Source organism: Leptodactylus fuscus, chromosome 1 (genome assembly GCF_031893055.1).
Source record: "Leptodactylus fuscus isolate aLepFus1 chromosome 1, aLepFus1.hap2, whole genome shotgun sequence".
NCBI lineage: Eukaryota > Metazoa > Chordata > Amphibia > Anura > Leptodactylidae > Leptodactylus > Leptodactylus fuscus.
Window position 1 is genome coordinate 338,145,080 of NC_134265.1, and position 27,461 is coordinate 338,172,540.

Below are 27,461 nucleotides of genomic sequence, written 5' to 3' on the forward strand. Positions count from 1 at the left end.
ACAATGACTAAACCGCCTAAAACTATATATTTCCAAACAGCAGACACCCTAGCGATCATAAAAATACCATCTAGCTTATTATACTCACAGTCACCTTCATGCAACTTTTTAATCAAACATTGATTTTTTGCATACATTACACAAAAGTTCAGGTTTGAGACAATCTCTGAGACAGAGAACTATATATACATAAAACTGTCAAAGCTGAGTTCTTTGTGCACTAAGCACTAATGTTATTCTGTTAGTGTAAGTGAATGTGAGGGAAGTGCTTAGTGACTTCGCTTCTTGGGCTTCTCACTTTAGACAGGTAAGGACAGTGTCTATGCAGATAGGAACGATCTGATGATCTATTGGTCACCAGATGTTACCTTACTCTGAAGCTCATATGTTTAGCTTCCAAATGAGATGGAAATTGTGAGTGTCACAATACATCTCAGCACAGTAGCACAGTGCCCATTCTTCAGCACCACAGATAAGAGAGGGACAGAAATAGCAGAGATAATGTGAACTCCTTTTCAGAGGTGTACACACACTTAGAACATTGAAACTAAAAAATTGGATGGAAACGCTCACCGCCCAAGAAAGCACTGCCACAGAGGCCGGTTTTGATTTGCCAAGTCTGAATCTTTAGAACCGAATAGTTTTGCAAGAAGTCGTACCACGGCCAGTCGCTCCTCTCCATCGTTGCTCTGAGAATGAGACATGAAGTACATGTGGCTTATCATTCAATTATATTTAGATAATACGGTCATTTATTTTATGCTTTCATTTAAAGAACAAGATTTTTGTAATCTATGATGACATATTGGGAAGGGAAGGGGGGGGGTCCAAAGTAGGAAACTCCTTTAGAAAACTTACTGGGCAATTTTAGGTGAGGAAGGGCCACATTAAGGACCAACAGCTAACAGGCAGTGCAGCACCACCATGTGCAGGGGTGCACGACAAGGAGACAGCAATGTCATTTTTTGAGGACCACAGAAATCCCTGGCACACCCAGATTTGGGATTTTCTATACAGTATTCTACCCTACATTTACCTGATTAAACTTAAAGAGGACATTTCATGGGTTTGGGGCACAGGCAGTTCCATATACTGAATTTCCCGACCTATGCCCCGGGTAAAGAGCTTTTGGTCCCGGTACCGTAGCTCTTTACAGTCAGAAGGGCGTTTCTGACAGTCTGGAACGTCCTTGTCCACAGCAGCGCCAATAGCGCTGTACAGTGTGAGCGGGGATAATACTCGTCTAAGGACGAGCGCTGTGAGCAGAGGGAGGGGACGTTCCTCCCCGCTCACACTGTACAGTGCGATAGGCGCTGCTGTAGAGAAGGGCGTCCCTGACTGACTGTCAGGAACGCTTTTCTGACTGTAAAGAGCTACAGTATCGGAATTCAGCGCACTGTTGGCTTTCCAGCAGTATATAGAACCGCCTGTGCCCCAAACTATGAAAGGTCCTCTTTAAGATACAGATTTATTCATAAGAAATAGGATGGAGATGAATGTGAGTCTCTGAATTATTGTTTACAGGAGTTGAGAACATTGTCTGCTAGTATAAGTCGTATAACTCCAATAAAGATATCTACACCTAAGTATGGCCATGTCTACAAAAAAGCCAGAAGACAGTTTCTTTACTTACTTTTAGCTTGAATTCCAGCTGTGGCATCACAGAAACCAACAAATTTGGATCTATAGCGAACAGTTCTTGAATGAGATCAAATACATGCTCCGACAAGTCACTTACTGATGATTTTCCCAATACCAAGACCTGGTTGAAAAACTATTGGGTAAAAAAGAAATATACAAATGAAACAAAACTGCACCATGACAAAATTCTGAATTTAAACTAAAACACGCTACACCCTAAGGAACAACAGCTTTCAGATATATACGTAGATCCAGTTAGTGGTGGAGACTATCTTTACTATATAGTATATGTACTATGCACTAGTGGTGTGAAATGTAAAAAATGAAAAGGTGCATTTTGAGGAAACGAAAAGGGACACTTAAAATCTGTCTCTATAATATCCAGAAAATAGCTGTTCTGTCTACAAAACACTTAGCAAAATAAACATCAAAAAGGAACTTTTTTACAATAGGAAAAAATGGTGAAAATGTAAATGTGCGTCTAGGTCAAACTATAGGTTTTGTTGGGGAACAAACTGTGGATGACCTTGGTATGAATACAGATAGCAGGGACCTGCATGTGTTCATTATGGGTACAGGTTGTGAGCACAGAATAATCATCTGTACAGGAGGTTTCAATCCTCTAAGGACTAGGTGTGAGTCTGACAGACCCTTAATATTCATTGCAACCAAAACCTAAATACCTACATTAGCAATGCAGGGCTCGATAGTTTGAACCGTCCTTTTTAGAAGTACTTTGGCAAGGTCAAACGCTTGCTTGTTTAAATTCTGGGGAAAAAAAAAAAAAAAAAAAGTTTATTATTCAGACATAAACCACTAAACTAAGTGGAATATACAAATAATACCATCACTAATGCACAATCAGTAAGTTCAAAAAAGGAAAACACTTCATACACTGCAAGAATTGGTAAAGAAAATGGCTGCTGGACCTGTAGAAATTCTTCTACATGGAAAAGTTTTCTTCTGCGTTTTTGCTGATACTTCTATGACACAGCAATTTATCACCTCCTTTGACTACTAAAATCACATTGCCCTTTTTAACATGGCTCCATCAATATCGGATTGGAAATTAGGTGTTCCAATGTGACCAGATAGCATCAAAGACATCCACGGGAGAGGGGGGAGAGCCTGGCAATGCCAACACTAAGAGGATTACAAAGTGTGGAGCAATGTTGGCGTAGGATACTAGTGCATGAGACGCCTTGTGTCAAATTTCCCGGAGCATGACAAGACAAGGACTTAGCCACTTGGGATCATATGATGTGCCACTGCTCCGGTGAGATCTGCCTATTCAAAGCCATAGCCCACCTGGTCATAAATCTATGGTGGATAGAGATACCCATGGGGATTCAAACTGGGCCGATACATTTTAATCTACAATTTATTCTTACATAAAACAGTTTTAATTGATTTTTTCGAACACATTCCTTCAGGCAGTGTTTCCCTTGTCCCTGGTTGTGCCTTGCTTCCATGTTACATTCAGGTATACCGGACCCATCTCTGGTTTAATTTGCTTAACCCTGGTGACAGACTCCCTTTAAGGCTAAGGCCTCTTCTTTGTTACTGAGTTTGTTGTGTGGTTTTGAGCCAAAGTCAAGATTAACAAGAAGGAACCACATCTAAGTTCTTCCTTCATAGTTTCCAAGCCTTTTTGAGACATTCCTGACTTGTAGAGATGAGCAAACACTGTTCGGATCAGCCGTTCCGTACAGCAAGCTCCCATAGAAATGAATGGAAGCACCTGGCACGTACACTTTGCCGGTGGCCAGTCGCCATGCCAGGTTCTTCCATTCATTTCTATGGGAGTGTGCTGTTCGGAACGGCTGATCCGAACAGTGTTTGCTCATCTCTACTGACTTGGGCTCAAAAAAAAAAACAACCAAAAAAACTGCAGCAAAATCTGCAACAAAAAAACCCGCTGGGTTTCCACAACGTGGGGCCTTAGACTAGAGTCATGTTATACAGAGCAAACCACAGGTAAAGACCGATCTCCAATAAGCAGGTGCCTGGAGCAAAAACGCTGCATAGTGTCGGAGACATTACTCTAGCTCTGCTGAAGGGGAGCAGAGTAAGCAGCTTAGACACTAGACAGTGTACAAAGTCATCTGCTCCCAGAAAACCCCTTTAATATGCTTTATTTTTTTTAAACCAATTGTAAAGTGTAGAACTGACCTTATGGGCAGGGATGAGATTTATTAGGATGGAGTCCAACAATTCCTGTGTGACGCCATCGCCTTCCATAGTAATGGAGCTCATTAGATCCAGCATGTGCATCTGAACCTTCTGGTTGTGGCTGTTGCTGTATGAAAATAAATAAATAAAATTATAATATTTGCAAGATTTCATATAAAGCAACAAGAAATGTAAAAAATAAGGGGCGTTCACACTACAGCCGCTTTTTTTGCACGGGCACAAAGTCATACATGCAAAAAAAAAAACAAAAAAAACGGTTTCCAGGCGGAGAGGCTGCATACGGACACTGGTCACAGTTAAAAACCTATTCCAATGAATGGGTTTTAAAGCTGACCGCCGGCAAGCTGTCCCCTGTCCAGTTTCCCCAGGGTTTAGGATGGAAACCCCAGGGTGGACAGCGGCAGTAGTGTGAATCCCCCCTAAGTATAAAAACAAATGGACAAAAGGAGGTAATAGATTTACATTAGCAGAATAATTTCCACAGCATGTTAATTCTTTTGGCAGATTTTCACCACTAATGCCCTTGTAATGCCTGAGAGAAACCCTCGACAAGTGTTATATACCAAACCAGCCACCAATTGTTTGTGGCCTGCATGGATCTACACCAACATCACACTAGTAAGAACTGCACTAGCATGTAAATCAATGAAGAAAATACCTTGACGTGCTAAACTGAACACAGAAACATATTGCAAAATAAAGACGTACATGTGAGAACAGATATGGCTGCTGTTCCTTAGTACTGTACTCATTTTGCAGAACATGTGAAAAGCCCCGGCACTAGACTTGAAATAACAATCACTAAGTCCTAGGCTAAATCCAGATGTTTAACCCATATTTAAGGATTTTTCCCTTATGGATTGTGCAAGGAATTGCAGCTCATCTCAATTGCCTACTGCTGAGCACATAGGGACATAGTACTAAACAAGTTTAGTGACCACTTCATTCAGGTCAGAGCGCCACCAAGCATAAAGCGATGGTATAGCTTAGTAATAAGACGTCACTTTGGAAAATGGGGATTAGTATATAAAAATAATAATAATAATAATAATGTCAAGAAATGGGTTCAATTCGTCATTATTTTTTCCTTTCAAATCCACTAGGGGTCAGTCTCAGTCATTTGTATGGCGTAAGGAAGGGCAAGAGAACCTCACATTATGATAGGCTTATAGGAAAGCGACTTTCCCATGATTTCCCAGCTTTATTACCTAAATAGTCTCCATTTGTATAGGGAACGAATCTCACAATAAGGCAATTATCATTCATGAACAAAACATTGAGAAACCAAGGAACTGACATGTACGTAAATGGAATCCAAGGGAAGCCAAACACGGGTTTAACTTACTTTATAACAGAGAAGAGCGTCTTAAAGAGCTGAATAAAAATTTCATTGCAGTCTTCCAACTCAAAGCAAATGTTGTAAGACTTGACCCACGCTAAATTCTGAAAACAAGAAATAAAAAGTACAATTAGAAACATGAACGAGTCAGGGATAAGAGACAAGACTACTTTTAGTGGAGATAAACAAGCAATATATTCGTCCTTCACAATAAGAGGCTCAAAAGCCGCAAGAGTCTGATGCAGACTTCCACAGGTTTTACCCCTTGCATTTAGAAGTAGGAGGGAAAAAACAAACAAACATAAAAAACCACAACACTGTTAATACGGGAAATGAGCTGCTTTTCACAAGTACCCCACAGGGAGTTATAATAGGAGTATATGGCCGTGACATAAACAGCCCATCATTAAGAGGAGTCTGTCACCAGAGTGACGCATATTACGCCACAAACACAGATAGGTCAGGCCACTGGAATGAAACTTTTCACCATGAAATGTGCCCTCCTCTGTCATGTAGAAAGATTCATTTATTTCAGAATATGCAAATAAGAAGTCTGGAGACAAACTGCTTGAGACAATTGCATATTCTGAAATAAATGAATATATCTGCACTCATATTAATTGGGAAAAGAAAGACGTTACATTCAGGTAAGTCTGACCTATCTGTGCTACTGGCCATAGACTCTCTTTATAGTCGTGTTATACAGACATGCTACAATAATAATAATACATTTTATTTATATAGTGCCAACATATTCCGCAGCGCTGTACAATTTGTAGGGTTCAAATACAGACAGATACATAAAGAACGTCATTTCACACAATGGGACTGAGTGCCCTGCTCGCAAGAGCTTACAATCTATGAGGTAGAGGGGGTGACACAAGAGTAGCAGGGGCGGCATTGCTATACAGTGCAACACCCAGAGACAGATCCCCAATAAGCAGCTGCCTGGTATCTTTACATTGTTGGAGCAAAAATGCTTTGTTAAGATGGGTAAAGCCCCGCTGTCTTGGTGACTGAGGCTTAGCCTACCATGTTATATGCTGTGAGCTCCTTCTGTGTTACTATATGTGGGGTAAGATCAACGCAGAGCAGAAAACTGCAGAGACTTACCAGCAGAGGGCGCAACAAATGTGGTGAATGCTAATAGTTGTAATGTCTGTAAGAGCTGTGATGAGCATTATGTAGACACTGTTTGCATTACAAGGGTAATAGGTAGGCAAAGCAATTTAAGGAGTGCAATATATGGGTATGGTGCAATAACCATTTTACATTGCTGGCACTTTGCAATTTCTGTGGGACCGCTTTGAGAATCCCATTGCGGCATACCCATTGAACGTCACAGGCTGGAGTGTAACAGAATGAATGAACTTTTTCAATTCAAGCTCTGATGTAGATGCCGTTTTATAACGTGGTATTATTTGTCCTTTGGCCCCATTGCTAAAAACGGAAAATGCATAGTGTGTAGTAAGTGTCTCTATACTGGCACCCCATAACCACAGTCTGCTGTCCAATTCAGGAACAAGGTATGCAAACGTATACCAGCCCAACAGAGGACTCTCTTTCGGACTCTTCCTGGTGAATATAGATATGGTTGCCATGTGTGTTGGGAGCTTATCTGCCACCTGCACCATATGTAAACGTAAAACATAATGTAGACGAGTCACAGACTGTCATCAGCTCGGAAAACCATTATGTTGAAGTGCGAGACGTCGCCACCCGAGTACTCAGAGTGCCACATCACTCTTCACTGCTATATTGGGATGACACACATTGCATTTGGTGCCACATGTTGTTTCAATGAAAACTGCTGAGGTCATACGGCAGATAGACACGTTTCTCAACGTGGCTTGTACAGGTGAAACAAGCGATTCCAATTGTCCTTCACCTGTACAAGCAGCACAGCCAAATATCTCACTGAGTAACAAGTACAGGCACCCATAGGGTCTTCAGGCCTTTATCAAAGGCTCCTAGTCCACAGCCTGCATGTGATATATACACCATAGCTTACACTTACTGAAGCAATCCTAGTAGTAAGGACACATTACATTAGAAAGAAGATGACAGAAAAATGAATGAATACCTCGAGTAGGTAGAAGTATCTGTTGAATTGTGGGCTTTTAGTGTCTTCCAGACCTTTCAACTGCCTTGTTATAAACAAGAATATGTCCTGCAGAAGAAAAAAAATACACAATACATTAATAGTAAATACTGAATAGCTTTAGAGTAATGCCATAGGATTGTCTTGATGTAATAACAGCAAAGCTACATTCAAGACCTTCAACTTTTCAAAGAAGTAAAGTGTTATAGTTGTTGGCCCACAAAGAACACTTATCGGCACAGGAGTGGTGGTCGCGTAAGCGTTGTGCCCTGTACTGTACTACCAAACTACTCTTCATGGCATCCATGGAAAGAGGAGGTACAGGGGGATCAAAAGCCCTCATTATAGAAATTGTGTAGTTTCCAGTGGTGCGGCCACCCCAGCAGTGAGACATTTATATACCTAGACTGTGGATAGGAGACAGATGTGCACTATGGGACAAGACCTCTAAAGTGGATCTGTTAGGCCCCGTTCCCACGGAGTAATGCACCGCTCATTTAGACAAGTATACACGTATTAGAGCGCGGCGCTTCAAAACAGATCCCACTGACTTCAATGGGTGCCAGTTTACACGCGCTACACATTGAAATCAATGGGAGGCTATATAAATGAGCGGCGTGTTACTCCGTGGGCCTTAAAAGGTTTGTTCATGATTAGAAAACATGGCTTCCTTACAGAGAAGTCTAACATTTAACTGTGGCACACAAAAGACTTCCTTCCAAGTAACGGACCTGGGTCTTCTGCCCACCTTGAATGAAATAAATAAGTCTCTGCAATGAGCAGTAGATTGAATACCTTTAATTTGTCATGTGAGGTGTAGGGAGCCTCTGGTGCATATATTCTGAAGATGTCAGCCAAGCAGCAGGCCACAAGTAGGCGAACATCTTTATTTGGATTCCTGAGGAAGAATTCAGAGGAGAGGTGCAAGGCTAAAGGGAGATATTGCTGTTTTTCATCTTCTGAATCCTGGTCCATATCCATAAACGTTTTAACCACCATCTGCAGAAAACAAAAGTAAAACAAAAATTAAGTATATATTGTCCGCAGTGATCATTGTAGACAACTTCTTACAACCAAATGTACTATATATATATATATATATATATATATATATATATATATATATATATATATATACACATACATAAACAAGCAGCAACATCCCTAATACTGCGGACATATCCAGCTTGTGCTTAGCTCATATTTCAACATTATTTCACAGGTTGCATTTCCAATTCTACAGCTCAGAGACAGGAGGACACCCCAAATAATAATCAGTCATAGCATGGACTGTGACCTGTGTGTACTACCATTTATCTGATATACAATGTACTTGAATAAGCAGGCTCCTGTGTTGCAATGGTGTTCTATATAACAGGAGGTATACTTGGATCACGTTGCTTAGTACAGACATATTACAGTCCGGAGCCAAGCTGAGTGTGCAAGTGCTCAAAAGGCAGAAGGGTTTGAGGAGCTCCTAAACTTTATCTGATCTCTCCAGGCATATAGATATAGGGGGTTCAGCTCTGGAAGCTCAGGAGGCCCAGATGGTCAGTCTGCTACATAGAACAGACCATAGGGGCCCTAATAAAGATTCTGCATTTTGGCTTAAGGGCTTCAGGTTACACCTCTGGGTAGCAGCTTATGTTGAAATCCAACTGCTCAATCCTCCTCTCTCCTGACATCTGCCACTAATATTATACCAATTATGTTACACAATTATAGATATTCCAGGGCTGTGGAGTCGTTAAACCAAACCACTGACTAACTCCTATTTTTCCACAGCTGGACTCCATCAATGGCTGACGCCTCTAATTCATGAGAATTTGTGATTGGATTCCCATAAAAGTAACTAGGTGACAACCCACAAATCTAATTGTAGAACAGAAATACATCATGTACCGTATATACTCGAGTATAAGCCGACCCGAATATAAGCCGACCCCCCCTAATTTTACCACAAAAAACTGGGAGAACTTATTGACTCGAGTATAAGCCGAGGGGGGAAAATGCAGCAGCTACTGGAAAATTTCAAAAATTAAAAAATGGTCGGAGTTTTTGGCCTGGCTAAATATAGGGTATATGCAGTGCGCCTATTAACCCCTTCCTGGAAGAAGAGCACTGCAGATCCCCTATATTCAGTAGACACAGGGATACCTAATGTGTTTGTATTTCACAGTCATTTTCTACTTTTATATGTATTCTAGGGAAAGGAGGGATTTATAACTTTTATTTACTTTTTTTTTTAAAAAAAAAAAAAAAAAAAAAAAGCTTCTTTTGTTTTTTTTCCACTATTTTATGGGAGATTCTAAACATTACTATTGCGGCTGGTCATAGACCCCCCCCCCCCCTCCCCCTCAGAAATTTTTTATTTTATCTTTTTTTTTCTTGACGCGAGTATAAGCCGAGGGGGGCTTAAAACTGTGCTGAAAAATTCAGCTTATACTTGAGTATATACCATTTTATTTTGAAGTTGGAGTCCATTCAAAATGGCTCCGGTCTCTGGAGATATACAATATTGAACAAGGATCGGCATAGTTTGCTGTACATGTATGCTTACGCTAGTTCAGGCTTTGCTTTACTGCATCTGACCGACCATGGCTGTCGGCCATTTGTGAAGTCAGTGTCAAGTTGTGGAAAAATAGCCTACCGACTTTGCACTCCTGTGGCAAAGCATCATCTAATGTGTACCGCCTGCTAAACGCTCACACAGAATCCCAGGACCCAGGGTAAAATAGTCATAGGCCTGTCACCAGACACCCCCGCTTCCAAAAAGTAACCAGAGCCTTTGTACCATAATACATTATGTAACTCATTACTGGTATAAATGATATTTTATTACATTTAACCCATCTCTAAATCAAACATTTTTCACAAGGCATACATGGTAAAGTGGCTCGGTCCATAAATCTACGCCTCTATCAATGTAATGGATGACATAAATTACAGTATAAGGGTTTATCATTCCCATTGCTGGGCTGCAGGGCGATCCAGCCGGACTTGGGCAAACAAGATGCTGAATATATTACTGGTTAAAAGCAAAAAGTGTTCACTGCCAGGAAATAAAGAGGAAATATTCACGGAAAATATCAGTTTCAAAGATGGTGTTAGGTCTCATGCACATGACCGTACTTTTTAGCCACAATTGCAGATAAAAATATGGACTTGTCCATGTCAATGGGCCCACACACACAGTCATAGCTTCTGCGGCTGCGTGTCCGGACCAAATCGAAGAACCGCAAAATATGGAGCAGGTCCTATACTTGTCAGTGCTTGTGGCTCTGTCAATGTAAGGATCAATAAAAACCTGGGACGACACACAGATACCAGTCCATGTGTCATCCGTGCCAATGTTTACTAACACGTACATAGTAGCCCATCAGTATGTGACACATATATGGCTATAGCGAGCACGATTACCATATAGCAAAACAAAAATGTAAAATAATAATAAATATTATAAATAATAATAATTTATATATAATAAAATAATAATAATAGTAGTAATAATAATAATAATAATAATAATAATAAAAAAAAGTAAAAAAAAAAAAAATAGGTTCTCTCTAATATATTGGTTATGCACTGAATGCAGGTTATACAAATAAAATGCTGTAGGTAGGACCAAGAGTAAATTAATGGAAAATATATTGAACAACAAAATGGAGAAAAGTAACTGGAGTAGCATAAAGCACTAATAAAGATTATGCTAGGGTCACACTGGTGTTTTGGGTTTCCGTCCTATTTTATACAGAAATCTGATTTTAAGCAGAATCTGCAGTAGAGTCTCCTATAGAGATGCGATCCTAGCCTTACTGCGCACGGTCACTCTTGTTGCTCCTCCATATTATGAGTTGTAGGCTAAATCCCTCCACTGACTGACAGCTTTCTCCCTACGCACAGTAGAGGGACAATACTGTCAATCAGACTGTAGGGAGAGGGGCAGTGGTGACTCCTTTATACTGAGGGCTGTAAATGACTGCAATAAAAATAAGTGATCCAGCAGGAACCAGGGTCTCTAGGACTTTATGCTGCATTCGGACAGGGTACCATACACACACACACAGACGGACTTTAAGGCTAGAACTAGTGTGGTTTTCTTGTTCTTCACTATCCTTATTAGATTGTTAATAAATGAGATGACTTTTGCGCTGCTTTGAAGCTCATTCCACATTGGCATAAAGGGGTCCCAAAAAAGTAGGAAAATTTACTCCAAAGTAATAGAAGTGTTATTATTAGAATAGGATCCCGGCCAATCTAATACTGATAACCTAAGTATTGATCCTGGGTGGCTGTTCCCACTAGTCGCTTAATAGAGAACAGAGCCAGAAGCCGATCTCTCTGTGTAGCGGTTGTGCGGCGTTACTGCAGCTTGTATAGGAACAACTACATGGAGAACAGAGATATCCGCTTCCAGCTCCCTTCTCCATATAGTGACTGCAGTAAACAGCTGATCAGTGGGAGTCCCAGGTATTGACGCCCTCATAGGTTATCAACATCATTTGCCTGGAAAACCTCTCGAGGGAGAGGGCTGGATTTTTTGTTTCGGAGTTTGCTGTGGCTTTTTTTTTTTTTGCGCCAAAATTCAGGTGTGGATTTAGCAGAATGGAGACGCACAAGAGCTTCCTTTATAGTTCACATTCCTTAGGGCTAGTTCACACGGGGACATGGAGGAGGATTTTGACAGCGGAATCCACGTCATAATCCTCCTCCATACAATGTTAGTCTATGGAGACTGCTAGCAGAGAAAAAGAAGCGACATGACCTTTCTTCAGGCGTTTTCTGCCTGAAGAAAGCAATAGAAGTGAATAGTGAATGGGAGGCGAAAACCGTGCAGTGTTTTTTTTTTTTGCAAAAAAAAAAAAGTGATGTGGTTTTTTTCAGCCCATTCACTTTACAGGAGGGGAAAAAAGCCTGCTTTTTTTTTTTTTTTTTAGCCGTTTTTACAAAAAAAAAAGCTCCAAAAAAAGCTTCCTAATTAGGAAGCTTTTTTTTCCGGTGCCAAAGTAAGCCACACGTTATTTACGTGTGAACTAGGAAGCCTTGCTTGGCTAAGAAAAAAATAAAATAAAATAAGTACAGCAAAATCTGCAACAAAAACTGAAGTGCAGGAGCACAAAGAAGACGACAACAGCAGCAAGAAAGCTCAGCATTTCTGCATTGTGCGGACAGCTTAAGGGTATGTTCACATGAAGGTTTTTTTTTTTGCATAACTCTTATTCAGGAATTAAGAAACATTTTTTGACCTGCTTTATATTCAACTAGCTGGTACCCGCGACTTCGTCTGCGGTGATTGTAGAAGTGGGTATATACAGGCGTGGGTGAGGTTTTCGTACTGTGTATAAGGGATGGGATATGAAATGTAACTTTGTATCTTGTTTTTGCTGTAATTCAGAGAATACGGAGACTTTTGTGTTGAAGTTAATTTGTATTTGAGCTGCTATATATACGGTGTTGTGAGAAACTTTACATAGTGACTTTGGGACAGAAGTATTTGAAGTTAACCCTTTCCCGCCGATGGCATTTTTTGATTTTCGTTTTTTACTCCCCTCCTTCTAAACCCCATAACTTTTTTATTTCTCCGCTCCCAGAGCCATATGAGGTCTTAATTTTTCCTGGGACAAATTTTTCTTCCTGATGCCACCATTATTTATTCTATATAATGTACTGGGAAGCAGGGAAAAAATTCAGAATGGGGTGGATTTGAAGAAAAAATGCATTTCTGCGACTTTCTTACGGGCTTTGGTTTTATGGCGTTCACTGTGCAACCAAAATGACATGTCCCCTGTATTCTGTGTTTCGTTACGATTCTGGGGATACCAAATTTATATGGTTTTATTTACATTTTGACCCCTTAAAAAAAATCCAAAACTGTTTAAATTTTTTTTTTTTTTTTTTTTTGAAAAGTCGCCATATTCCGACAGCTGTAAATTTTTAATACGTGCATGTACGGGGATGTATAGGGCATCTTTTTTTGCAGGTCCGGGTGTACTTTGTAGTTCTACCATTTTCGGGAAATGTTATTGCTTTGATCACTTTTTTTTCAATTTTTTATCAGAATCAAAACAGTGAAAAAACAGCGGTTTGGCACCTTTGGGCCATTTTTCCCGCTACGGCGCTTACCAAACAGGAAAAATATTTGTATAGCTTTGTAGAGCGGGCGATTTCGGACGTGGGGATACCTAACATGTATGTATTTCACAGTTTTTAAGTACTTTTATATGTGTTCTAGGGAAAAGGGGGTGATTTGAATTTTTAATCCTTTTTATTATTTTTTTTAATATTTTTTTTACTTTTTTTTTTTTTTTTTGCATTTATTAGACCGCCTAGGGGTATTGACAAGGGTGGGGGGTGTCGCGGATTGTCAGAGCAGTGGGGGTCGGCAAACATGGCTGCTCCGTAGCGTTAAAGAGAACCTCCTGGAGTATCGTTAAGTTGAGGGGCAAAGTGGTAAAGTATATGTATATGTGATTGTGTGGGGTTAGGGGCGAGGCTGCAGAGGGCAATATGAATTTTGTGGCTTGCTATGGTCCAAAGTGTGTGAGATTGCAGAGATGGTGGTGTGAGTTTGGGTTTTGTGGGGGTCCTGGCACAAACGTATGTGCGCTATTGTGACGAAAAGTAGCCTATTGTTTAATCGGGTGTATTAACTATGTTTGTGGAAAATTTCAGCCGAATCGGTCGAGCGGTTTTTCCGTGATTGAGGAACAAACATCCGAACATGCAAACATCCAAACCCACAAACTTTCACATTTAGGGCTAGTTCACACGTGAACTGCCCGCGCGGGTTTTGACACAGAGAGAGACGCGGCGAGCCGCGTCTCTCTCTTGTCAAAACCCGCCCGCCGCGACCATCGCTGTCACGCCTTAACCCTCTGCTGTCGGCTCAAATGAATGAGCCGACATAGGAGGGAGCTGCCGGGGGGCGGAAGCCGCGCGGCTGAACCTGCGCGGCTTCCGCCTGAAGAAAGGACATGTCCTTTCTTTTCTCCGCTAGCAGCAGCTCGCCGCTAGCGGAGAACAGAAGCCCGGCGGTCTCCATAGACCACCATTATAAGGGGAGGCTTTGGACGCGAAATCCGCTGTCAAAAACCTCCCCTTATACTCATGTGTGAACTAGCCCTTATAATATTAATAGGATATAGTGTTTGCCATTTTTTTTCCAGCATACTGTATGGGGAAAATCCTCTTCAAAATAACACTCACAGTTTTTCAAGTGGTCTTTGCAAAAACTGCGTTGCGATGTCGTGCCTCCCATTGATTTCAGTCATGACTCTACAAAAACTTTGCTCCTTATAGACTCCTGCAAGAAAGACTGTGCTGAATATACCCTTAAGCTGAAGCCCCATGTTGTGGAAACGCAGCTTCTTTGTTTTGTTGTTTGTTTTTTGAGCCAAAGCCAGGAGTGTATTGAGCAGAAGGGAGAAGTATAAGAGCCTCCTATATATTTCCCATTCCTTCTGTAACCATTCTTGGCTTTGATTCAAAAAAAGAAACACAGAAAAAAAATGTAGCATTTACACAAAGTGGGGCCTTAGCCTTGGTCCCCACATTTCGGAAAGGGAGCATTTTATTTATATGCAAATTTTGCTGTGGTTTTTTTTTTGAGCCAAAGTCAGGAAAGGTTTGAGAAGGAATCAGAACTATCTAGGAAGTTCCTAGACTTCTCACATCTGCTCAATCCACGCTTGATTAACTCAAAATACCACAGCAAAATCTGCAAAAAATTTTTTTTACTGCATTTTCATAAAGCGGGGCTTAGGCCTTAAAGAGACTTTACTCTCAAAAAATTCCTATGACTGGTCAGACACAAAATAGGCCTTAAATAGAGATGAGCGAACACTGTTCGGATCAGCCGTTCCGAACAGCACGCTCCCATAGAAATGAATGGAAGCACCTGGCACGTACACTTTGCCGGTGGCCAGTCGCCGTACCAGGTGCTTCCATTCATTTCTATGGGAGCGTACTGTTCGGAACGGCTGATCCGAACAGTGTTCGCTTATCTCTAGCCTTAAACACTCCAGGTCAGGGGCTATATTTATTACTGAAGCAGAGAATATCTATTAGATGTCCATGGAAACACATGAACATGATGAATCAGTCTCCCACTACATCTGTTAGGCCCGGTTCACATCTGTGTTCAGTTCCCCTCTCTGCATGAAACATCTGCACAAGCTCCGCAAGCAGCAGTTTTCTCTGCATTTTTCGTGCGGAAACCACAGAGACCCCATTATAGTCTATGGGGTCTGCAGGCTTCTTAAGGGAATAGCTTTTTCATACAGATTAGGTTTCCGTTTGGGGAAACCTGAACGCAGATGTAAATCCAGCCTTATCAAGAAATAAACCCAGGACAACAACTCAGCAAAGACTTCAGCTTATAAAGACGGTTTTCTAAATGACCATCGCACGACCGTTTTAAAAAGTGTGAACGGGCCTACTCACGTCTGTTTTTTTTTACAGACTATTGTACACGTCTGTCAAAAAACCCAAAAAAACAGACGTGTTCTAACCTTGATAACCTTAACCTTGAAAAACGTACATGTGAACACACCCCTAGACTAACAGGTACAATGGGCATTTTCATCATTATGCAAATAAGGGCAAAAATGGACTGAAACGTTGTTTGGCCCTTGAAAAGCAGAATGTAATGTAAGTAAGGTCTAAGCGTCCTATGTAACTGGGCACCCAAGTGATAAGTAATACATCTATATGGGGGTCCATTAATGATCATTCCTCCCCCATGTACATTACAATGGCCTTGGCAAAGACTGAGGCAAGTGAGGCTGTGTAATAAGGTTTTTATTATGAAAGGCAAAGTTTACCAAACTAATAGCACACCACACACAATTGCAATCAGTTAGCCAACTCCTGGTGGACCACATTGGAGATATTAAGGGATATAAAGGGCTTTACAAATAATATACCATTGTAAAGTAGTTGTAAGTGAGATCCACGTCTTCTGCAAGAGCTAAGCATGAAGTGCTCATCTACACAAGTAATTCCTCTGTCTTATTCCCCTCCTCCACAGCCAAGTGTCTTACGTCTGCCGGCTCACGGATCACAGCTCCATTGCAGGCGCACACACAATGGGGGACAGCTTTTACTATACCAAGTTATTTTGCAAGGCATGATCTTACTTTGTTAACTACAGGATGAAAAGTTCTCCATGTTATTTCTAGAACATTTAGTATCAGCACACCATAATAATATACTGCTATGCATCCTCTAAGGCCGGACATACAAGAGAGCCCATTTGCTCGAAAGTCATCTCCTCTGAACTGCTCACCATGTACACATATGTTCGGTTCAAACAAACATGTATGCAGTTGTGAAAACCCCCTCCGGGCAACTTTCCTCCCCAAAAACAGAAGGTCTAGGGACCTTCCTTAGTTCCACATAGATAGCTGGAAAGTTTAGCCCACATATATGTAATGCCGCCAATGCCTTAGCACATAATGAAGAAGCTCAAGAAGTCACAACCTCTTCCTCTGCAACAAAAATTGTCATCTACCATAGAGTCAAAGGTAGAGTCTCTGGGAACATAGAGATGAAAATCAGAGTGGGACAACCCTAAAAGTCCACCTGGCAGTGTGTGTAACCCCTTCGACGTACGATAGTCGTGGCCATTGGCAAATACCGTATATACTCGAGTATAAGCCGACCCGAATATAAGCCGAGGCCCCTAATTTTACCACAAAAAACTGGGAAAACCTATTGACTCGAGTATAAGCCGAGGGGGGAAATGCAGCAGCTACTGGAAATTTTCAAAAATTGAAATAGTCGGAGTTTTTGGGTGCAGTAGGTGCTGGGGAAGGGGAGGGGGTGTTTTGGTTGTCTGTCTGCCCCTTCCCTGAGCTTGAGGACTGTTCCCCCCCCCCCACTTGGAATTCAGCCTGGCTGACTATAGGGTATCTGCAGTGCTCCTATTAACCCTTTCCCGACAGAACAGGAGCACTGCAGATCCCCTATATTCAGTAGACCGGGCACTGTCAGACACAGGGATACCTAATGTGTTTGTGTATCACAGTCATTTTCTACTTTTATATGTATTCTAGGGAAAGTAGGGATTTACAACTTTATTTACTTAACTTTTTTTAAAGCTTCTTTTTTTTCACTATTTTATGGGAGATTTTATACATTACTATTGCGGCTGGTCATAGTTGTTTACATTGATGGTGGGATCATTCAATCAATTCCTGGTGTTAATGGGCAGCCTAGTCTCCCCCCACACCCCAACGGCTGCTAGAGGGAAAAAAGATGACTGTGCCTTATTTCTGTCTATTCAAATGAAAATTTCCTAAAATTATTGACGGTCTATCCTTAGGTAAGGTCATCTATATCAGATCAGTGATGAAGAAGGCACCACTGAGCTCAAGCCTTTTGCTTAGGCCCTGTCCAAAAATGGAAGTAATTGGGAGGAATATATGCTAGGGCTCATATGAGGCTTTGGTTGTTTGACCCAGAGTAGCATACAGGTCAAGAAATTATATTTAAAAAAGAAAAATAATAATAATAGTATACTATAAGTTTGTGCCGTCGAACTGTAACTGTGTACATAAGGTTGCAATTTTGGATTTGTGATACCCAATTAGGTGATATTACACTATGTGTAGGAGAAGGACACACTGACGAGAAATAATGGTGATACTGCGATATAACCCTCTGATCATCAAGGTCACATTTCTGAGCACCATGTTTTACCATGGGCATTGTTCAGGAATGAATGGGACTTATCCTGCAGTACTGACCCTGGCCAGTGGATGGAGCAGTATAGTTTTAGTATACTGTCGCTCTGCGGGACAAGTGATTGGTAGGGGGGCTGGGTATTGGACTGCCAACAAATCCTTAAGGGGTTTTTATCACTAAAGACACTTATCCACAGGCTTGGGGCATAAGTGTCGAATAGCAGGGGGTCTGACTTCTAGGACCCATCAGTGATCAGAAGAATGAGGGCCCAAATGCACCTCACACGTGGAACTTGCATATGAATGAAACAATACTAGTCTGGAAGCTCCATAAAAATGACTGGAGCCCCCGGTCATGGAAATCACTTGGGAAACAGCCCAATAAGAGCAGAGAGAAGTATTGTTATGTGAGAACATATTACAAAGTAATATGTTCTATTAGTTAATACAATTTTCTTGAAAATTCTGTGACTAAACCCCAAAAAAAAAACAAAAAAAAAAACAAAAAACCCCACACTAAAAGCATTAGGATATAAGGTTCTAGTCAGATCATGCTTTTTACATCCATTTAACAGATGTTAAAAAAAACTGATCCGTTGTGGTTAATTTTTTTGGACGGACATAGAAGTATGGTATACTTCATTTTTTTTGTGTTCTTCAAAAAAGTGGCATCCACTTATTTGCATCCATTAAAGTTTACGGATGTAAAGAACATGATGTGAATAGAGCCTTATAGCACCTTGGACATGAGGCGACCAAACCTCTATAGCCTGAATCATGACTCCTTCTCAAAGCTCCAACCATTGTCAGTCAGAAGCTGCAAAGCTCCTCTAATTCATTACAAATTATGCATCTAATAAATCAGAAAATGAAGAAAAAAAAGTTATTGTATAATAAAATTCTAAATTAATCTTTTTGTTTTAAAGTCAGAGGTTTTTTTCCAACTCTGGCCCAAAATTGGCATCAACTGCACACCCATGTTACAGAAAAGCTGCAGTTTTTTGTTGCAGATTTAGCTGCATTTTGAAGGGAAAAGCTCTCCCTTTATAGGTCTATATGTCCCATTCATTTTCCATCTACTCAGGACTTTGACTTAAGAAAATGCAGCAAAATCTGCTAAACTTCGGACTTATGGGGAACCGCCGGCATTTCGGTAGGTTTAATTGACATGCTGCAATTTCCAAAGCCGCGCCGATTTTTGGAAAAAGCAGCATTTCCACTGCGCATATCTTTCTTAAATCTGTGGATGGGATTTGTGGTTTTTTGCTGCGGTGTTAGGGCTAGTTCACACGGGGGCAAAGAGGCAGATTTTGACAGCGGATTTCGCTTCAAAATCATCCCCTTTACAGTAGTGGTCTATGTAGACTGCTAGCAGAGAAAAAGAAGCGACATGACCTTCCTTCAGGCGTTTTCCTCCTGAAGAAAGCAATAGAAGTGAATGGGAGGCGAAAACCGTGCTTTTTTTTGCAAGGTAAGTGACACTTTTTTTTGCCCAAAAAAAAAAAAAAAAAAACAATGCGCAGAAAAAAAACGCAACGCAGTTTTTTCAGCCCATTCACTTTACAGGAGGGGAAAACAGCCTGGCTTCTTTTTTTAAAGCTGTTTTTACAAAAAAAAAAAAAAAAGCTCCAAAAAAAGCTTGGCAAGGTCCAAAAAAAAAAAAAAAAAAGCTTTCTAATTAGGAAATTAGCTTTTTTTTCCGGTGCCAAAATAAGCCACACGTTATTTACGTGTGAACTAACCCTTAATGACACATGGGGCCTAAAAGTTGATTTGCTTGGCAGAAAGATTGCACTTTGATGCAGGAAAGTATATTCACTATGACACTATAACAGGCCACACAACAGCCTATAAGTAGATTGGAATAGATATTGGCGCTACTAGACCCCCTTTAAGTGGAATGGTTACTCTTGTATTATTATTATTTATTTAATTTATATAGCACCATTAATTCCATGGTGTTTTACATTTGTATTAAGAAAAACAGATTTTTTTTTTGCTTTGCAGGTGTACAGGAGAAAAGGCAAGGACACATCTTTACATAAGGAGGGCATTTAACACTTGTTGCATCTTAACCATCCTATTCCAGAAGAATCCATTGCCAACCTATCAGATGTTGAGGCTTCTGTTTCATATATCACATCTCCCACACACTTCTGAAGGGGTGCGCATTGTACATATAACACACAAGCACTGCTGAGCGCAACTTCTCTCTCCAGTCACACTATGATGTGCACACAGCCAAACATAGCTCGCAACATATGTAGACAAGACAAAACTGCAATATGGATATATATATATATATATATATATATATATATATATATATGTATGAAGTGTACACATGGTTTCCAAAAGGAGAGGGAACCGTACGGAGGGCACTTCCTATCACAGATGGGTAACCAGGATCTCAGCTGTGTATAGGAAACTTAGAAGGGGTCCGAGCATTACATTAGAGCTGCCGCCCCTTCACTGTCAGAATTCGATTTGTGGAGTCAATAAGACAAACCATCCCCTTAACTTTTTCCATGATTTAACGGCCTTGGTCAGAATGGGTAGGGGTCCCATAAGTTAGGCCCAAGCAATTATATCATGACGATACTGTATATCCTAGTGATCGGCCATCCTCTTATAAGATAAGAATATGGCTTTAAACTTCCACACCTTAGTGAACCACAAATAGCAAAAAAAAAAGAAAACCCTTTCATCATCAGTCCTTATAACCAGAGCAGAATATACAGCCATATAGTGTCACAGAAGCGACAGAAGTGTCACATAAAAGCTTCAGCAATGTTGTGAATGTTGTAGAGCAAATCCTCTAAAGAAAGGACCTGGAGGTGTGCTGCTGCAATGTTGTTAGGGCTAGTTCACATGGGGTTCCGTGTGCACTGGCATCCTGCTGTGGCTTTCCGCTCTGGATTAGGCCCAAATTAATGGGCCTAGTCCGGAGGGAGGTGTCTCGAGGCGGACGCTACGACTGAATCAGCCGTGGAATCTGCCTGAAGAAGGGGCAACTCGCTTCTTTTTTCCACGAATGGGAACAAACCGTTCACAGAAAAAAGGAAATGACCGGCTCCCATTGATTTCAATGTGAGGCGGCAGGATTTTCACGCAGATTCCACGTCAAAATCCTAACCATTTTGCCCTGTGTGAACTAGCCCTTAAGGTAGGTTAATTAAAAAAAACAACAACATTGCAGTATTTACAAGTAATGGTTTCCCCACAATAAAAACTGACCAGAATGCACTTCTCTAGCACGTAACATCGGTCTGCTGCGATAATATGAATACAGTCATATAACCTAAGACGCCCATTCACATTTTTCTTGCTTAGCACATACACCAGAAAGGGGGGAGCAAGAATCCCCTAAAAACCAAAAACCCACCATGCATTTGATATTCTACACTTTTAGCCATCTTTGGCACAAAATAAAGCTTGTTGGGTGGTGACACACATGTACCTGGGAATATGTCCGCTGTCCCATCCAGCCCCCGATACTTTCACTTCCATACAAGTGAACCATCAATTTCAGGTGGAAAACATTAGTTGTCATGTGGTAACGGCAAAAACCCATATGATATCCAGAGGTGAAAACAGCGGGGGAAGGGACTGGACCCGGCTATTACTCCGTCAGTCACCACATGGCCTTCAATCTAAGCATCATTCGGCTGACATCAGCTTGTTTTTCCCACATGGTGTATATTAGATTTTAATTAGAAGGTCTTGTATTTTAGTGTGGAAATTCTTGACACAGAAAATACGCACTTTTGGATTTTGCCATTTAGACAGGACAGTTACACAGCGGTCCATGCCGTTACAATGGCCTCAGGACACAATATATATGACAGATAGTGATCTTCTCTGGGCCATTGTAACATCAACCCAGACTCAGCTGGAGGGTCCAACAAAACATTTCAGGGCTCGTTCACATCTGCGCCCGGTCTCCGTTCTGCAGGTTTCCGTTTCCTGCACAAAACAGAGGCAGGAGACTGAAACCTGCAGGACTCTTTCACACCCATTCATTTGAATGGGTTTGAAAGGTGTCCGGCGGTGAGCGCCGGTGAGCGTTTTACGCTCTCCACCGTGAAACCGTTTTTTTTTTTTAAACTGGACACAGAGTCGGACATGCAGTACTCTGTCCGGTTTTAAAAAACCGGCTTCGCGGCGGAGAGCATACAACACTCACCGGCGCTCACAGCCGGACCCGGTCTGACAGGTTTTCGTCTTCTGCATGCAGAAGATGGAAAGCTCAGAACGGACTCCGGGCGCAGCGTCCCTGGTAAAACCCCTGTATTGGTGAGCTGCATGCACAACTAGCTGGATAGTAGCGCCTCTCTATAGTATAGCGCAGTACTACACGTTCTGTACATCTCTATTTGAGCTGCTCCTATGGAGACATAGTTGGTTCCATGTTCATTTTTCGTGTCCCCATCATAAAAAGCAATTGACGGCTTCCGGCAGCTCTTTCTGCATTTATGTGTTAGGAATTTGCCATTTCTATATTAGTTACCTGATCGTTTTTCTTCAATCCTATTTTTTCATATTCTGGACATTTCGAGAACCACTTACTAGTTTTCCATAGTTTTGGTTTTTTTATGTAGATTGTGAGCCTCATATAGGGATATACATATAGGGATCACAATGTACATTTTTTTTTCCTATCAGTATGTCTTTTGTAGAATGGGAGGAAATCCACAAAAAAAACACAGGGAGAACATACAAACTCCTTGTAGATGTTGTTCCTGGCAGGATTCGAACCCAGGACTCCAGTGCTGCAAGGCTACGGTGCTAACCACTGAGCCACCGTGTTGCCCCTAGTTTTCCATAGTTATGATCTCAAGTTAGTGGTTTTAGCTTCAGATGTTCATCCCAGAAGCAGTTACTATTGTGACTTGAGGGACCGATGTAGTTCAGATAAACTTGTTTCTCTAGGTACGAATGATATCTGCAGAGCAATCTATAAATGCAAACTCCTGCTTGGATTGACCCGGATATTTACACAAGGCTCTGGGAAGAGCTGCTGCTAGTAACAATGACACTACCTTACCTGGAGCATAGGCGCTCTTATGTAAAGCTACAGGAGTCACTAGAATAGACCGGCCTGCTTCACATCGGTGCTCGAGCTATTCCACTCCCCTGTCCACATGAAAAATGCAGAGAGAAAAGTCCAGCAAGCAACACTTCTCTCTCCGCATTTTTCATGTGGAAAACACACAGACCCCATTATAGTCTATATGTCCGCTGGTGTCCTTAGGTAACCACTCTTTTATGCGGATTAGGTCTCCATTCGGGGGGGTGTCCCCAAGTGGACTCCCTGAACGGAAACCCGAACGCAGATGTGAACCAGGCTATATGTGCAATAGTTTAAGCTGAAAATTAACAACACACCAATTAATAGCTGGTGGTTTGTAATATTGGGCAAAACTCCGGTTATGCTCTAGTCAATGCCCGTAAATGTCACAATGATTCACGGCTCGATGCTCCGGTAAAAATGTGTATACGTGAAACTGGTTATGCACGGATATAGCCTACTGGGTTTAGGCTATGAGTAAGGAGCTCAGGCTCTGAAACGCGTAAGCGGTTCAGTATGTCGCATCGTCATTGTTAGTCTGGTATGTCTACATGAATTTTTTTTGAATAACGCTGAATTTGTTTTTCTGTTCGATGTCTGTGTTGGGTTTTTTATGGGACCAAATGTTCCTATTCATTAAAAGCTAAGTTTTATCTGGATCTATCGTTGTGCTGGATATATCTTTTTTTCTCATGCATAATGCCCGTAAATGTCTGATCTGTAAATATCACAAGTTATGCAAAGACCATATCCAATCCAACTAATATTATAAATGTGAAAGTTTGTGATGTTTGTGGGTTTGGATGTTTGTTCCTCAATCACGCAAAAACGGCTGTACGGATTTGCATGAAATTTAATTTGCCACATACATAGATAGGAACCCCGGGAATGTGTTGTTCTGCCTCTGATGGGGGAGGGGGAGAACTTTGGCACATTTCAGCAACATCCATTCAGCCCTTTGTAACACAGAAGCTGCTCAGACAGTCACATAACAAAACCCCTGTAATCACAATTGCCTGATGTAGCAGAGCTTACACAGCGCTGTAGCAAAGCTCTGTAGGCTCTCCATATGCAAACATGTACGTACAGCTGGGTATCCTACACATATGCAGCAATGTAGCAGAGCTGAGACGCGGGAGCAGGCTGATCATCCACAACAGCAATTGGCTAAATATAAGTGGCTCAGCGCCAACACCAAGTTGCAGACGAAGTCGCAGGCAGATGCTAGTGGGACATATATGCTCTGAATCTATCAGCATTACATCGCGGCTATACCATGATCAAATACGGTGCCGGCAAATGAAGAGGAACTTCTCTTCATTTTTCTCTGTATGAACCTAGTCTTACAGCTCAGCTCCCATTCACTTGGGTCCAGAACCAGGGCGATGGACTTGGAACCAATTTTGGATGGAGTCGAAAAAAAAAGACTGGTTTGAGTGCAGTTTGCAAATTTTTATACAAAAACTGTATTTTTTTTTTTTTTTTTTTCAGCAAACGTCCACCATGTAAACTGAAAAATAATGAATTGATTTTGATTTCTACATTTTTTTTAATATTGTATAATAAGATAGATGTATAGTTTGTTACACATTTCCTTTCATTGGAATTAAATTGCTGGCTTTTTAACGAATTCGAAAATCTTTATCAGCCATTTATGAAGGAATCAGGCTGACGCCTACCAACTCCACATCCTGAACAGAACTGAAGTAATGTTGTATGGTCTCTATTGAGTATACAGAGCTATCTGCGTCCGGTTCCAGACACTGCATAGTAGCCAGCCTGGCCGTGCTCCCAGACAGCTAAGGCCCGGTTCACATCTGTGCATGGGTTACCGCTCGAGGACCTCCTGAATGGAAACCTAATCCGAATAATAAAGTGGTTACCTTGGGAAACCTGCGGACCCGTGTGGTCTCCGCGCGAAAAATGTGGAAAGAAAAGTGCTGCTTGCAGGACTTTTCTTTCCGCATTTGTCATGTGGAGAGGGGAACGAAATGGCCAAAAGCAGATGTGAATTGGTGCGGGGTCTGTGTGTCTACTACAGTACTTTTGTTGTTTATTTGGCTGACCGACTACACAGCCCTGCAAAATCTCTGAACCAAGTGGTTAAATTTACCATAAATATGTAGGCAACCAACAGGCCAAGATTCCTATAAAGGGTAAGGCCCCAAGTAGCGGGCCGTATCAAAAAAAGCACAGCAGGAAAAACCGTGGTGGTAATGCTCTTCACAGAGAGTCTGCAGAGGATTTCTGCTTCCATTATACGTATGGGGAAACTGCTAGCGTTTCCATAGATTTAATGGACATGCTGCAATTTACAAAAATGCCTATTTTTGAGGGACAATGTCTGGATGGAATTTGCTAGAAGCTTGACTAAAAAAAAAAAAAAAATTTATATATCTATAAAGTTGGGTTCTATTCACACTTGCTTTGATCAATTGGTATCAGGTATTTATGAGAACAAGAACAGACCCATCTATAGAGCTTATTCTTGTCTTCAAAAATACCAAAAACCACAGACCTACATTATAAGTCATTCAGATCATGCACAGTTGTCATCGCTCCATTATGAACACGTGCCAAGATTCTGGGGTGAAGGGTTAGGACAAACAGCTGAAGGTGTACGACCACGTTGTGAGTATTTCAGGACCCTCACATGTATAAGTACTGACTGTAAAAGTAATCCTCCATCTACAGCCCTTATTACAATCATGAACAGACCAGGAATACTAAGAGATTTCAGCAATGGCCAGCTTTTCTCACATAATATAACATTGCAAACAGAGCTGTAATACACGCTCTAATGGCGGCAGCATTTCTCCAATCTATAGGCTTTATGTGAGCGAGTAGTTTTCCAATTACATAGAGGCAACCAGAGTGACAAAATGCACCACAGACCATTTGGTCATTCTGCTCTGTGCTGCAAAATGACTGTGGGAAAGTCCACAAAGTCATATACAAAATCCAGTGACCCTGGAGGCAAAAGCACCAGAATAGAGTCATAGGCAACTCCTGAACTGTTGCAGTAAGGTCTGTCTGCACCACCCACCAATATATATAAGATAAAAAAAAAATGCAGCAAGCATATGGCTGATACATACTGTGTGGGAGCACAAACACAGTCCTATGAAAAAGTTTGTGCCCCCCTATTAATCTTAATCATTTTTTGTTCTAAATATTTTGGTGTTTGCAACAGCCATTTCAGTTTGATATATCTAATAACTGATGGACACAGTAATATTTCAGGATTGAAATGAGGTTTATTGTACTAACAGAAAATGTGCAATATGCATTAAACCAAAATTTGACCAATGCAAAAATTTTGGTACCCGTATCATTTTATTGATTTGAATACTCCTAACTACTTTTTACTGACTTACTGAAGCACAAAATTGGTTTTGTAACCTCACTGAGCTTTGTACTTCATAGCCAGATGTATCCAATCATGAGAAAAGGTATTTAAGGTGGCCAATTGCAAGTTGTTCTCCTATTTGTATCTCCTCTAAACAGTGGCATCATGGGCTACTCAAAACAACTCTCAAATGATCTGAAAACAAAGATTGTTCAACATAGTTGTTCAGGGGAAGGATACAAAAAGTTGTCTCAGAGATTTAACCTGTCAGTTTCCACTGTGAGGAACATAGTAAGGAAATGGAAGACCACAGGGACAGTTCTTGTTAAGCCCAGAAGTGGCAGGCCAAGAAAAATATCAGAAAGGCAGAGAAGGAGAATGGTGAGAACAGTCAAGGACAATCCACAGACCACCTCCAAAGAGTTGCAGCATCATCTTGCTGCAGATGGTGTCACTGTGCATCGGTCAACTATACAGCGCACTTTGCACAAGGAGAAGCTGTATGGGAGAGTGATGAGAAAGAAGCCGTTTCTGCAAGCACGCCACAAACAGAGTCACCTGAGGTATGCAAAAGCACATTTGGACAAGCCAGCTTCATTTTGGAAGAAGGTCCTGTGGACTGATGAAACAAAGATTGAGTTGTTTGGTCATACAAAAAGGCGTTATACATGGCGTCCAAAAAAACAGCATTCCAAGAAAAACACTTGCTACCCACTGTAAAATTTGGTGGAGGTTCCATCATGCTTTGGGGCTGTGTGGCCAATGCCGGCAACGGGAATCTTGTTAAAGTTGAGAGTCGCATGGATTCCACTCAGTATCAGCAGATTCTTGAGAATAATGTTCAAGAATCAGTGACGAAGTTGAAGTTACGCCGGGGATGGATATTTCAGCAAGACAATGATCCAAAACACCGCTCCAAATCGACTCAGGCAGAGGAACAATTACAATGTTCTGGAATGGCCATCCCAGTCCCCAGACCTGAATATCATTGAACATCTGTGGGATGATGTGAAGCGGGCTGTCCATGCTCGGCGACCATCAAACTTAACTGAACTTGAATTGTTTTGTAAAGAGGAATGGTC

At 41.3% G+C, this 27,461-nt stretch overlaps 1 protein-coding gene across 1 annotated transcript in view; it reads right to left on the reverse strand.

Annotated features, from left to right (window-relative positions):
- Window positions 1-27,461, reverse strand: part of PDS5A (PDS5 cohesin associated factor A) — a 63,105-nt gene that overhangs the window by 30,214 nt on the left and 5,430 nt on the right. Inside the window, exons 3-9 of the mRNA XM_075261386.1 lie at window positions 8,070-8,273; window positions 7,257-7,343; window positions 5,180-5,277; window positions 3,814-3,940; window positions 2,329-2,409; window positions 1,634-1,774; window positions 574-689 (exon numbers count right to left, since the gene is read on the reverse strand). Coding sequence (XP_075117487.1) covers window positions 574-689; window positions 1,634-1,774; window positions 2,329-2,409; window positions 3,814-3,940; window positions 5,180-5,277; window positions 7,257-7,343; window positions 8,070-8,273 — 854 coding nt within the window. The remainder of the gene's footprint in view (window positions 1-573; window positions 690-1,633; window positions 1,775-2,328; window positions 2,410-3,813; window positions 3,941-5,179; window positions 5,278-7,256; window positions 7,344-8,069; window positions 8,274-27,461) is intronic.